Here is a 13,680-nt window from a genome sequence, read left to right on the forward strand (position 1 = left end):
ATTGTAGTACCTATAATGTTTTACCATATCATGGAGATTTTTTGAATGTCCATTATTTTTGTAAATAATATACCTAATAGTCCTGTAAAATAAGATACCATCGTAGTATTTAATACATCAATTAAATTTAAACTTAACAAGATGGATGCTTTATGAATACCTTAAAAACTTATCGGGGATAGGTACAGTAGTAAGCGGAGACTATATAGTCCCTGATAGCAGTTCAGTCTTATTCTATTTCTTTCTCTGTATATTGGACATTGATAAGGGATTATTAGCGCAGCATCAATTTAATTCAACCAATAGGTAACTGTTTATGACTGGTAATAGACAATAGTAGTGTAAAATGCACCTATATATAAGTATACATTATTTAGACTATACGCCTCACTACACCCTGCTATAGATTCTCAAATGCCAACACTCAATATTGTAAGAAAGATATATAGGTAATATCTGTGCATATGATATGAGACCTAAAGTGTACTTTAATAGTATATAGTTTACCTAGCTTGGTATTGTGATTTTTCCTACCCCGGCACCTTGCCACACGGGTAAGATTAAAAATATTATATTATATTTAATAATTAATGCTAATACACAAACTATACATGCAAGTCATATACTTAAAATAGTTTTCGGTGAATATTATGTTATGTAAGATTTACTGTATATTACGTATTGTTTTACAATGTTTAATAATCTGTCAGTGTCATTTCCTTATACATATATGTTTAGTAAAACAAATGGATAATTTAAAAAATGATATGATTAAACTTACATCTGGACGCTGTTTACGCAACTGACTATAAAATGAGATGAAATGAGTCTATTGAAATACTTTCAATAATACCTATTCTAATAAACTGATAATCAAATAGTACTTAATTTGAGATACATGATCGGCATACGGGATATCTTTTCCTGTTTATTTTATAGTGCATAATAAAAATATTTTTATTTTTTTTTAACTAATACGATAAAACATAACGAGTTTAATTTCAACTTAGATTTTAAAACGAGTATAAAAACAATAACAACCAGAAAACCACTCCATGCAGATTTAATATTAAATTGGTAGATATCTACCTATAACGTTACGACATATATGAAATAATATATATTTGAGCATGTAATATAAAACTGGTTTAAAATTTTATACATGTGTGATATCTATATTTCATACACATTTTAATATTTATAGGTACGTGTCTAATAAATTGTCATTGTTATGAAATTATACTGAAGCGTGAAATATGTTTTTAATCTCATTATTCATTAAACATAAGTAATAATATCATTTAATCATACAATATTTTTACTACCTTTAGGTAATAGGTTGTACTATAGATGTATAGTATGTGTGTTTTAAAATAACGGAAATTAAATCGTCTTGACAAATGCATAAAATATCGTAATGCAAAAATCGAAAGTTGTTAAGTTTGGGATTATTTTTAGTCACAGTTCGCAGTAATACAATATATTTTTAACTGTTTTACATTCAAACTCAAGGTAGTTTAATATGGATTATAATAAAGTAATTATAAATTTTATATGCTTTTATTCTTATTATACGTGGGAAAAGTGCATATTAATGTAGGTATTATTAAGTACACAGTATATTATGATTTAGAACGCTTTAGATACCTACAAGTGAACTTTAATTATCTCATCGTGAACTGAAAAACAGCATTTATTAAAAAGAGTTCAGACTTATTATACTTATATATTATTATAAATGTAGATCGGTATAAGTGTACGGCTATATAGTTGCAGCGGAAATTAATTTGCAGAGTAGTTGCTCTTAATTTTTTTCTTCTTATCGTAAACGAAGTAAATATAGAACATTTTTTGTTAACTTTAATCGTTGAAAAACTAATTCAGACAGATACAAATGTAGAAACAGTATCGATCAGTTTAAGTGTGCTTATGTATATGTGAATCATCATAATGGCTGTAGTGGTGGCGCTAATTAGCAATTAATGTCAATTTTTTTTATTGTTTTCAAGGTATCCTAAACACGTTTATTTTACAATCGCCAGCGCGCGCGCGTATATTCATAATCATAATGCATGTGTATATAATATATACACATACATAATGATGATGGCCAGTAGGGGGCAAAAAGGGCAACTGCAGGTATTATGTATACTTATACTGTCAGTTGCGAATGAAAACAAGTGGCGAGCGCTTCTAAAAAAAAAAAAAAAAAATAATAATAATAAATTATTCAAAACAATATGTGAGAATAATCTAATATACTGTACGGTTCGCGTAAAATCATGTTCGGACTTTGGATCAAATATTTTTGATTCTTTGCACAATTTCAGTTCACGTGTCATATGAATTATATTATTAATAAACCCTATATTATTATCTATACCTACATAAATTGTGATCGGGTTACGTATGTGTTGTTAAAAAATAAAAAAATAAAACTATTACAAATTCGATAATCTTGTATTTATAACTACAGTCTATACTTGTCACTATGCACGCTACTATGTATGTATATCTAGGTTGATATTATTTATCTTCGAAATTGTCGGTTATCTCGAGTGTCGCCGCCGCCATCACCGCCGTTTGCGATTTTACGTCCTACCTTTTATATCATATTATTATACCGATCTACTTCTTTATAGGTACTTATAAGTTATAATACACCGTCAACCCATCGGCTTAACAATCGCGAAACGTAAATAAAATAATTACTATAATCCTAAGAACGACCATCGTCACCGCCTCTGCCGTCATGTTAATCACGGCCGCAATCGAATTCACCATGGTGTCCGTATGCATGTTCGCGTCCAGCGCCGGTGTGGCGATTGCCGTCGTCGCCGTCATCGCGTATACGGTATATGGCAGGATCAACAGGTGAGTGCTTTTTTGAATCACATATTACACTATATAAAATGCATGATGTATCTCAAGTTAAACTTGCAGTATATGTGTGACGGTTTCCTGAAGGAAAATTTTTAAATATCTACTTTTTGTAAAATTTGAACAAATTTATAATATCATATAACTAAACTCCTATTGTGAAAACGTACGTTTTCACAAAAATAGGGATTCATGTGTTTACTGTATATATTATAATATATTATTGGATAGTGGGAACTCAATTTTTATTTAAAATTTACATCACCTATAAAAATGTATCTAGTATAGAAGACTAGAATAACTTAATAAATCTGACCAAGAGTAGATTTTTAGGAATTATTTTATAAAATCAACTCCCTAGCCCTTTCAAAAAAAAAAAATAAAAATAATAAGAAAATAATTGAAATTTGATTATCAGCTAATATTTAAATTTACAGTTTATTAGATCTCATAAACATAAAAACATGTCTATTATTAGCTGTAATAGCAATACATTAATTATTATTAATGATTAATATAAATATATATAAATGACTATAAGTGAACACAGTGGTTGATCTAAATATTACACATAATTATTATTATTGTTGTTACTTGTTGCGCATTGGACTTTAACCAATAACTTCCGAGTCTTGTATATGTACAATGTGTACATATTGTCCAAATAATAACAATAATATTGTACGCACGTATATATAGTAGATACGTGTAAATCTGCACAATTATATTTATTCAGTTATGTTCGTCTAGCACCCATCTTAATGAAATAAAATAAAATAAAATAAAAAAATTTTAATATTTAAAAAAATATATTTACATGATGTGTTAAATAACGGAAAATTAAGAATACAAAAAAAAGATTAAAGGGACTTTTTATCTTACAGAGTATATTTTTTAAAACATGGTTAATTTATGATCTGGTATAAAGCTTATATTATAAACTGTATACTTATACCGTTTTACTCAATACCGACAATATATCTATTCAAGTTCATATAAGAGGATAAACTTTTGAAAGCTGATAAGTGACTAAGAAACTGAGCGTTTTCAGGTTTTTATAAATTTTGCCGGAAATTTTGTTTATGTTGGTTCCGATGACTATTAATCCCATGTATATAAAATGGCAGAAAAAACAATAAAATATTAAATAATTATAACTACGAATAATAACTTAAATACTGATAGAGGTTATTATTTAATTATAATTTATTTTAATAAAGTGATTTAATGTCAGTCTTATAAAAAATAACCTGTCAATTTTTTTTTATAATCATTAAAAATTATTAAATACCTACATTTTTTATTTTATAATTTTTGTTTTTGCTGATTTTATGGATGATAAATCTTCTTATTTTTATATTTAAGTTAATTTATATTTTTAAATTCAATAGACGTGATAACAAAAATATATTAAAATGGGCTTTAGTAAATTGTGAGTAAAGTTTTGAATGGAACAATTTACTACTAGCTGTCGATATTTGTTTGATGATATTGAAGACGATGTTAATATTTTTGGATTAAATTTAGATATATCATCAATTTAATAATCACGTAAATAATCATACATTTTTTTCCTATCTCATTATCAATTTCTAGTGAGAGTGTATAATAATAAACGAGCTAGTGGAATCAACATATAAAAAGTTTCAGCGAGTCGATAGTCATTAACCGGTGCAATCGATAAGTTTCTTACATGTTAAAATTTAATTTTGGTAGGATAGATACCTATAATATGCCACTTTTCTATTGTTCTTACATAATATTATGTTATACCTTTATATAGATGACATTTTTCGATTGTAAACTTTAGTATTCTCTTGCACTATTGCATGTTTGTATAGTTGTCGATTTCAACGTAATTCATTGGCTTTTTTATGTCCGCGTGTCACGTATACGTACACTATCCATGCATGTTTTTTATAATATTATAATAGTATATTAATTATATGTGTAAAATTTAAAAACCTTAGAATTCGGTTTGTGTATGCATATAATATATTTTACTATACCTTCATAGTTTTTAAAAAGTACAGTTAGATTTAATGTTAATCATTTTTCCCATGTCTGTTATAAACACGATTTGATGCGACTTCAGTGGAGTACTGCAATGGCATTTTACTATTTGACGTCTCTAAACAGTCTAAACTTACTAAAATCTATAAAATATATTCAATGTATTATAATTTATTATTTTTAAGTACATCTAAATCTAAGTACCTTGCTTAAAGTACTCTTTATATTTATTAGGTATCATTAAGTATCATGAATTATAAGTACTATTTGATTTCTCAAAATTAAAATAATGATGCATATTTATAAACCTACGATTAATATAAGACAAATCAATAATTAAGTCTCAAATATTTATCATTTGTGTGCAACGAATACAAATTAATTCCATAATTTTTTACCACATCTTATAATATATACTTATTTTAACTTTTAAGTTAACATTTTTTTAGAATACCTACTTATAACAAATATAGTAAAATTAATTGATGACAAATACAGTTTTTATGTCTTTTATTTCGATATTACTTGATTGGATTTTTTTATTAACTATAAGTGGTGAATAAATATTTTGAATAGCTTAATTTTCTTTTATTCTAAGGATTATTGTTAATTCTGTGAAAAATATCTTTTTTTTCCATAAAAGTCTTACTCAATTATTGTTAATTATTTTATGTATATTATAGTAATAGCTAGATTGTAAAAATAAAATACTTTGAATGAAGAGAAGAATGTATTTTGAATTTAAATATATATTTACTACTTATAATTATGAAACTATTTAACATTTTTATTTCAATAGACTATAATTTATAACAAAATAAAACATTCAGAATTTTCAAAAATGTATATAATATTTAAATATAGAATATATAGGTATATAGCTAACTAAATATTTGATATATATGAATATTAATAGTGGTTACAACACAAAGTACAAAATATGATATTATTATTAATATTTTATTTTAATGTAATATGATTAATAGAAAAAATTGCATTTTTTTGATAACTTTATTTTGTTCAAATATATATTCGTTGTTTATATTATTTTAACTAAAATATAATCTATAATCCAATTATCTAAGTACCTACATTGAATGATGATACAAGATAAGATTAATATAATTGGGGCCATTGAGGGGACAACTTAAAATTATATAAAACTTTTTTGTATTTTATAATAATATATCTATAAAATATATGACTAGTTCTAAATAATTGTTCTTGTAAGTAACACGTCATATATTAAGCTCACGCCCGCATGTGTTGTCTCCATCAGAAATGTACAACATAGAAAATTTACGTTAAGTAGAACAAATATTATGTTGTTAGTGTTAATACTAGAGTTTACCTATTATCAAACTTAAACGTTAGAAGTTAGAACATTATCTTAGTTTGTTAATAGGTTTTATACAATATTTCAATTTCTAAGTTAATTATGAGAACCTATGTAAAATATTGTAATTTAAAATGTTCATAACTCTCCTAAAACTTCAAATACCATAAAAAACGGTGTTTTAACACATTCTAGTATTTTGTGATTTTGAAGTTTGGTAACAGATAATATTATTAAATCTAACAATATATTATAATGTGTTCAACTGAACGGATATTTGTTATGTTGTACGATTTTAAGATGGAAACTGCACATACGGCTATTGCTTTCTTTTCAGTCTGCTTGGTTTTATAATTACACGATATTATCTATTTCATATTTTTATCGATAAATATTTAAATTTTAAATAAGCAGTCATGTATTACGATGGTATTTTAGTAAATTTAAAAAAATCAATTTATAGGTGTACCTATCTAAATTACATAGTTATAGATATTAGGTGAGTTGCGTGTTCAATGTAATTTTGACGTTTTCGAGTGTAATAAGATAATACGATATGATATGTTTATTTTACGTGAAAATAAAAGATAAGTTTTGATGATATTATTCCTACTATACAAGGCTGCAGTATTGCGTTATTAATGTTACCTAACTTGTTAACGATAAGCCAAATAGGTAAAAATACAAATTAAGATCGTTTTATTTTTATATTTAGTTACTAAAACGTTTTTTGAAAATTGCATGATTCAGCAAAATTATTTTAACTTTATAAATTATGACTTATAATTATTAGTTAAAGTTTTGTTCTTGATGAGTAATTCTTTAGTTCATAGCAGGTATAATTTCAAAATTATGTGCGCTGTCGATATTGTGTCTTCAAAATGATAGGTTTGAAATCATTACCAATTAGTTTAGGTTGCAGTTTTCCAATACTCGCATAGAATTTTTAAATTGTCAAATATAAGTGTCGAAATAATTTATTTATATGTATATACTATATGTATTAATGTTATATATGTATTAATTTATACATTAAATATCTTTAATATATATCATTTTTATCATTATTTTTATTTAGAATTTTCTTTAAGAAAATAAGAATTTTTAATATAAATTATAAATACTCAATTTTGGATTTTTTACGCTTTTTAACCTTAAAATAAGAAATAGTTTTATTTTAAAATATTATTATTTTTTGTATCATTGTAATCGTAAATATATACATCACAAAAAAATAAATATATATAGGTATTACATAATATAGTTTCTAGAATGTATTTAATTTATTACTTGTAATGATAACTGATAACTATAATAATATATAAATAAATTGGTTATATAATTAAAAAATATATAGATAATATATAATAATAATAAAAATGGCCTAAACTTTAAATATTATAATGAAGATAATTTGGGAATATCAAAAACAATAATCTATTTTATAAATATTGCATGATTTGTCTTCGTATTATTTTATGCTTATTTCTTATTGTTTACGGTATTATATATTTGGTGTTTTTATAAGACATGACGTGTCTCTCATATAGTCAATATATAATTATTTATTTTAGAATATAAATATATTAAAAGTATAGTGTATATGTTTTATAAACTTATAAATGTGCTAGCATTTACTTATGTCCTATTATATATTATACGCTACTATATATTATTATGATTAATAAAGACTAAAAAGTATTCTTCGTGATATTTGACAAAATAAAAAGTGCTAAGATAAAATGTGTTTTTGTATTTACCTCGTAGCATGTGTAATACGCATGAAGCACAAATATAAAAAATATTAAATTACGGTTCGCAAACAGCGTTAGCATCTTGTATCATCGTGAAGGTTTGGTGTTACCGTTTCGTTCCGGGTATCTGGGTATCAGTAACCTTCACGGGGCCAACCGTAAAGACCCAGTAAGACAAGTTTTGTGATAGTTCCTGTAATATATTCATTTTTTTTTTTAAATATATTTATTCTGTATATTGTAACATTTAACCGGAAATTTAGCAACAAAATTAGCATATCTACTTATATTAATATTTAATCTATAAATATAAAAATTATTTTAAAACAACGAAGTAAATTTAGTGCAATTACACGAGAAAAAAATTGTCCCTTATAAGTTATAAAGATAGCTTTTTCATAAAACATTCAATATTTTTCAATATTTTATCAGTCGGTAATAATATTTAACAATATCATTTGATTGTTTTTATATTAATATTTTAGCTTTATAATTATATTGTTGTATATGTAATACGCAAGTTATATTATAATTAATAATACATGTACATTTGCTTATAATGAACATATTATTTAAATTGTATTTAAAAATATCTCATGATAGATACATAGGTACATAAAAAGATTTTTTTTTAACTTAAACATAACATAAAGTTTTATAAGGAGGGAAGTCATACTAGTATCGGAGCTCTTAAATATTGGCGAGAAAAATTTATTTTAAAATATTATTTATTAATAGTGGTAAAATGACTATATTATTTTCAAGGAGAATCTTGAAATAAATTTAATAAAATATTATTTAATAGGTACAATATTATTTTACGTATTGTCATAATACCCTTAACTTCAATTTTATTATTTAAATTTTTAAATTTAATTTTCATTGAATTTTATGTTACGAGCTTTATCTATTAAATCATTTTTTAATTCAAATGTCAACATAACATTTTTTCATGTAGGTAAAATAACTAAAAGCTTTTTACAATCTTGAAATTTTTTTTTGAAAATGTATTTAACCTTTATTTTGTTTTATACCTTCTTAGTTGTTTATTTTAAAAAATGTTACTTGATGTTACTAAATAAATGTTAATTTAATATTTGATGTAGGCATGTAAAAAATATTTATTATATAATACCGAGTACCGAAATACATTTTACAATTTTTATTATTATTCAATGAGAATTTAATTAAAACAGAAATGAATATTTATACTACCTATTTGTTCATAACTAACGATGAACTATGTAATTTGGGTTGTGATTTATCAAGGTATAACAAGGATATTAATGAAAACTGGCATTTTAAAATAATATTTATGTTTTTAATGATTATCGCAAAATATTTTATATAAATAGTATAATGTGATCAATGGAATATTGTCAATTGAATAAATTTAAACAAGAAAATTAACTATGTGATGTGGTATATATACAATAATTTTTTTCTAGAAGGTGAAAAAAAAATAAGAGTTTTCAAGTTATCAGGGAGACTCTTTTAAAGTAAAAAAAATAAAAAATTTAGAAATTTTATATGCACAATTGTCTTTTATTGGATTTTTAATATAAAACTCTAAATTCAAAGATAAAATTATTTAAGTCAAAAATGCATTTTAATATAATATTTAGTTTGTAATGCCAGTATAGTATATGTATATCATTATTCTTATTCATGTGAAAAACGCAAGTACATACAATATAGTTAGAACTTGTTAGTTATGTCACAATAAAATATTTTTAATGGAAACAAATTTATCAGTTTTTATTTTTAACTTTAAAAGTATTAAAATAATATGTCTTAATTTTAGCTTTCATTAAAAAATCAGTTAATTGTTAAATAAGTTATTATTTAAACATTAAACCATATACTGGGCACAGAGTTTAAAAAATATGGAAATGATCTTTTCTAGGAATTATATTTTTGGAAAATTTAATTGTTAGAAAATATTTAATGAAAGTATTTATCTAGAAATTATTTATCATAATTATTATTATTCATTTTTAAAAATATATTAGGTGCCTATAATATTAGAATTCATTATATTTTGCAGTTACACTCCATATTATACCTATACGTCATGATAAATTCACAAGCTGCACTTAAAAATGTAGTTGAAATTAATATGTTTTTACTATTTACAATAATTTACAATACAGTTAAACATAGATAATATTTTTTATTGATAATTTGATATACAAATAGTGGTGAAAAATATTTTGAAATAAAACTTTTTTTGACTTTCACACGTGACAATGCTATTAAATTACAGAATATAGCTTTGTTTTTTCCTGTAGTGAAGGGAATGTTAGTGTCGAAATTGCAGTTATTTCTACCACGATTTTGATAATGAAAAGTGAAAGGTGAATGTCCTGAGCACGATCATTATTGTTGCCGCATGCATGCAGTCATCAATTTTGATTTTTGATTCTGAGGGTTCTTATAAACTTTTAATCTGACACATCTTATTATTTAAATTCTCTAATAAAATTAATAGTTACGTGTATTATACATTTCATGTTATTATACATACCTACTGTAATTTTGTTTAATACTCGTGATAAACTTGAAGGAGAAGTAGGAATATCTAGTATATGCACAAGGTCAAAACAATAATAATTGTATCATTAATAGTATGTTACACAAGTAGAATATATTTTGGGGTTGTTGTGTAATATAAATAAGTACCTAAATGCAAATTAAAAAATAAAATTTAAAATCAAATAGTATAAAAATGTTTACCAAATAAAAATTGTTTTTGTAAATACGTCTTTAAATGGGTAATAATTAAATAGTTTCGGTACCATTTAATTTGAAAATGTAAGTGTTTATAATTTATTTATAACACTAATACCTGATTCACTAATACTTATTCCTGATCAATTTTATTCTACATAATATGCATATAAAAATTAATTTTGAATGTGATATTCATATTATTTAATTAAATTATTTTATATATTTTATACCTATAAGGACATAAATAATGCATCAACCTATTTAAATTTAATATAATATATGTATTAAATATAGAATGCAGTAGATTGGACATTTGTGATTCCAATAACAAATTGCTCAGGCTTTACTAAATGTTTATTGTAGATACATATTTATGATTATCAATATTAATTATAACAAATTTTAAATTTTAAATTTTTTAAGAATTTTCAATAATACTGCAATACTTAACTGTCACTATGACTATAATAATTAGCTCAAGTGGTATAATTTAATTTTACAGCTATATTTATTGATTATTTTTAAGTGTTTTTAAAACTGTACTATTAAACAAAAAAATATTTTTATCCATGGTATATTAAGCTAAAATTAATAATATTAAATAATATAATTCATTGTGAAAACTGTCTTTGAATTTTGATGTTTCATTTACATACTTTTAGCTATGATTCGTAAATTAAAAAAATATGTACTTAGAATATACTAGCAGCAGTTTACGACGCGCATTGATGGCGTTTCCACACCCATTTATTTAACATTGTTCATCAACTTAAAATCTTCTGTTCTGGATTGTAGAACGTACGTGTAAAAATAATATACTAACGGTTTATTTAGACCCACGTTTATAGCTGAGGCCTATTTGAGTACAATGACTGGAAATATTATATATATTTATATAGTGTCATACCCACGTAATAATAGTAATAGTATATTTGAGTAAGTTGAATAATATAACAATTATTTGGGTAAATAATAAATATACATATATCTAATATATTATGTGCATACAAGTACAGATAAGTTGGTCGTTATTTACTCGAAAATGTTGCGTAGCAGTGTGATGAAAACTTCCAAATGCAATAAAGTAAAATGAAGCGTAATCCGCCGTTTCATCTTACATTGACGTATATCCTGCTATATAATTTATACACATATACCTGTTGTTTTCGAATGATACGATATTATAACGAATTGAATTACAATATTGAATATACTGTTGATACTTATTGTATTATTGAGTTTATTGTTTTATTTTTACTTTTTTTTTTTTTAAATAAAATTAAATACAATATAATTAAACTAAATAAATCACGTTTTCGCTAATATCTAGGTGGAATTATGAAATATGATACCAAAATATAGTGTTAAATATATTAATACGTTATACGATATATTTTCCTATTATTTTATAATTCTATGTATAATGGAATTTCACAAATTTTTGTAAAATGTTTTAAAATTATAATTTATAATTCATTTAATAATACATTTGTTCAAATTATATTGAGTAGAATACTTAAATATACTTAAAGATCATATTTTCAAATTTTTGAGATTGTAATACTTACTTAAGAAGTGTCCTATGGTAGTAAAAACATTCTGGTTTTCAAATGAAAACCAATTTTTCACTGTTAACTATTTAGTGAATAGTATTTTTTTTTTAAATTTTGATTTGAGTAGGTACCTAATTTAAAAATTTGAACGAGAAATTTTTAAATTATTAAAGTGAATACAAAATTTTACAGATGGTTTTACAAAAATATAAAAATATTTAATGTTGGATTTAATATTTATTTTATAATTGAACCATTTTTACTAGTTATAACTGTTGATAAATTAATATTAATTATTAAAATGTTTAATTCACTATAGTTCTCAAAGTTTTCAAGCCCATTATCAAGGACCAACGCGTATTATATTTATTATATAAAGCTAAATAACTCAAACACTACTTCTTCGAATTTTGATTTTAATACGTTAACATTAAAAAAAATAAATTATTCGTTATATACAACTAACAGTAGATAAGAGGGCTTTTCATTTAAAAAGTAAAATTTCGTATCTTCACACTCCTTAAGTAGTCAAAATTCTCAAGAATTTATAAATATGGTCTCAAGTAAATTCAAAAATTTTAAAAATCAGATTTTGAAGAAAAAAGGAGATAAACATGTTTGGAAAATTGTTCTGTATAAAAAATTGCCCTAAAAGTATGAAAAAGTTTATAAGATAAGAAGTATGGTCTTATTACAGAACCAGTTTTCTCCCACAAATAATTATTTTTATTTTTAGTACCCGATGCTCACAAAATAATTTAAAAAAATTTTACTTCAATAAGTGTACTTAAGACTATAGGTACTTATATATTTTTATATTTTTTTTTTGTACATTTTAATTTAAAATGTAATAAAATAAGGTATCTATTTTTTAAATTGTTTTTGTCTTTGTCTAATACTTACAACAATATTTTTTAGCTTGGAAAAAATTTTTAACAAAATTCAATAAAAAAATATATTTTTTTTTTTTTTTAAACGCAAATTTTAGGTTCTATAATTTATAAGCTATAGAATTAATAATACTTACGTTTTACATAATATCCATGTATAAAACCAATATATTTAAATTGATATTCATGCGAACTGACACGGTACATATTAAATGTAATAATGTGTATAATTTTAACGCTAGACATTTTATATAATTTATTGTTTTGTATAAAATCATAGATTTAACTAGTTTAATGTTGATAAAATAATACGATTTTTAAAACAAAATAATATTATTATTATTATATAACAGTAAATACAGACGTGTATGTCAAAAATATCATAATATATTTTTACATTGTAATTCGTATTAACATCTTGATATCTATGAAATATTTTTAAAAGTGTCTGTTTTACAGAAATGTATAAAAAATAATCTTAGACTTTAAACATGCGTTTTGCCTCTATATCATACAATAGG

The 13,680-nt window shown here is 23.4% G+C and overlaps 1 protein-coding gene across 3 annotated transcripts in view; it reads left to right on the forward strand.

The window, feature by feature from the left end:
• The first annotated feature begins 2,191 nt into the window (after positions 1-2,191).
• Positions 2,192-13,680, forward strand: part of LOC112596463 — a 43,500-nt gene continuing 32,011 nt past the window's right edge. For 2 of the 3 annotated variants that reach the window (XM_025342152.1, XM_025342156.1), the window contains exon 1: positions 2,192-2,874. In XM_025342152.1, coding sequence (XP_025197937.1) covers positions 2,753-2,874 — 122 coding nt within the window. In that variant the 5' untranslated portion in view covers positions 2,192-2,752. The remainder of the gene's footprint in view (positions 2,875-13,680) is intronic. The other variant, XM_025342154.1, reaches the window with a different exon arrangement.

The sequence above is a fragment of the Melanaphis sacchari genome, unplaced genomic scaffold (assembly GCF_002803265.2).
Source record: "Melanaphis sacchari strain LSU unplaced genomic scaffold, SCAv2.0 Contig31_pilon_pilon, whole genome shotgun sequence".
In the NCBI taxonomy this organism is placed as follows: Eukaryota; Metazoa; Arthropoda; class Insecta; order Hemiptera; family Aphididae; genus Melanaphis; species Melanaphis sacchari.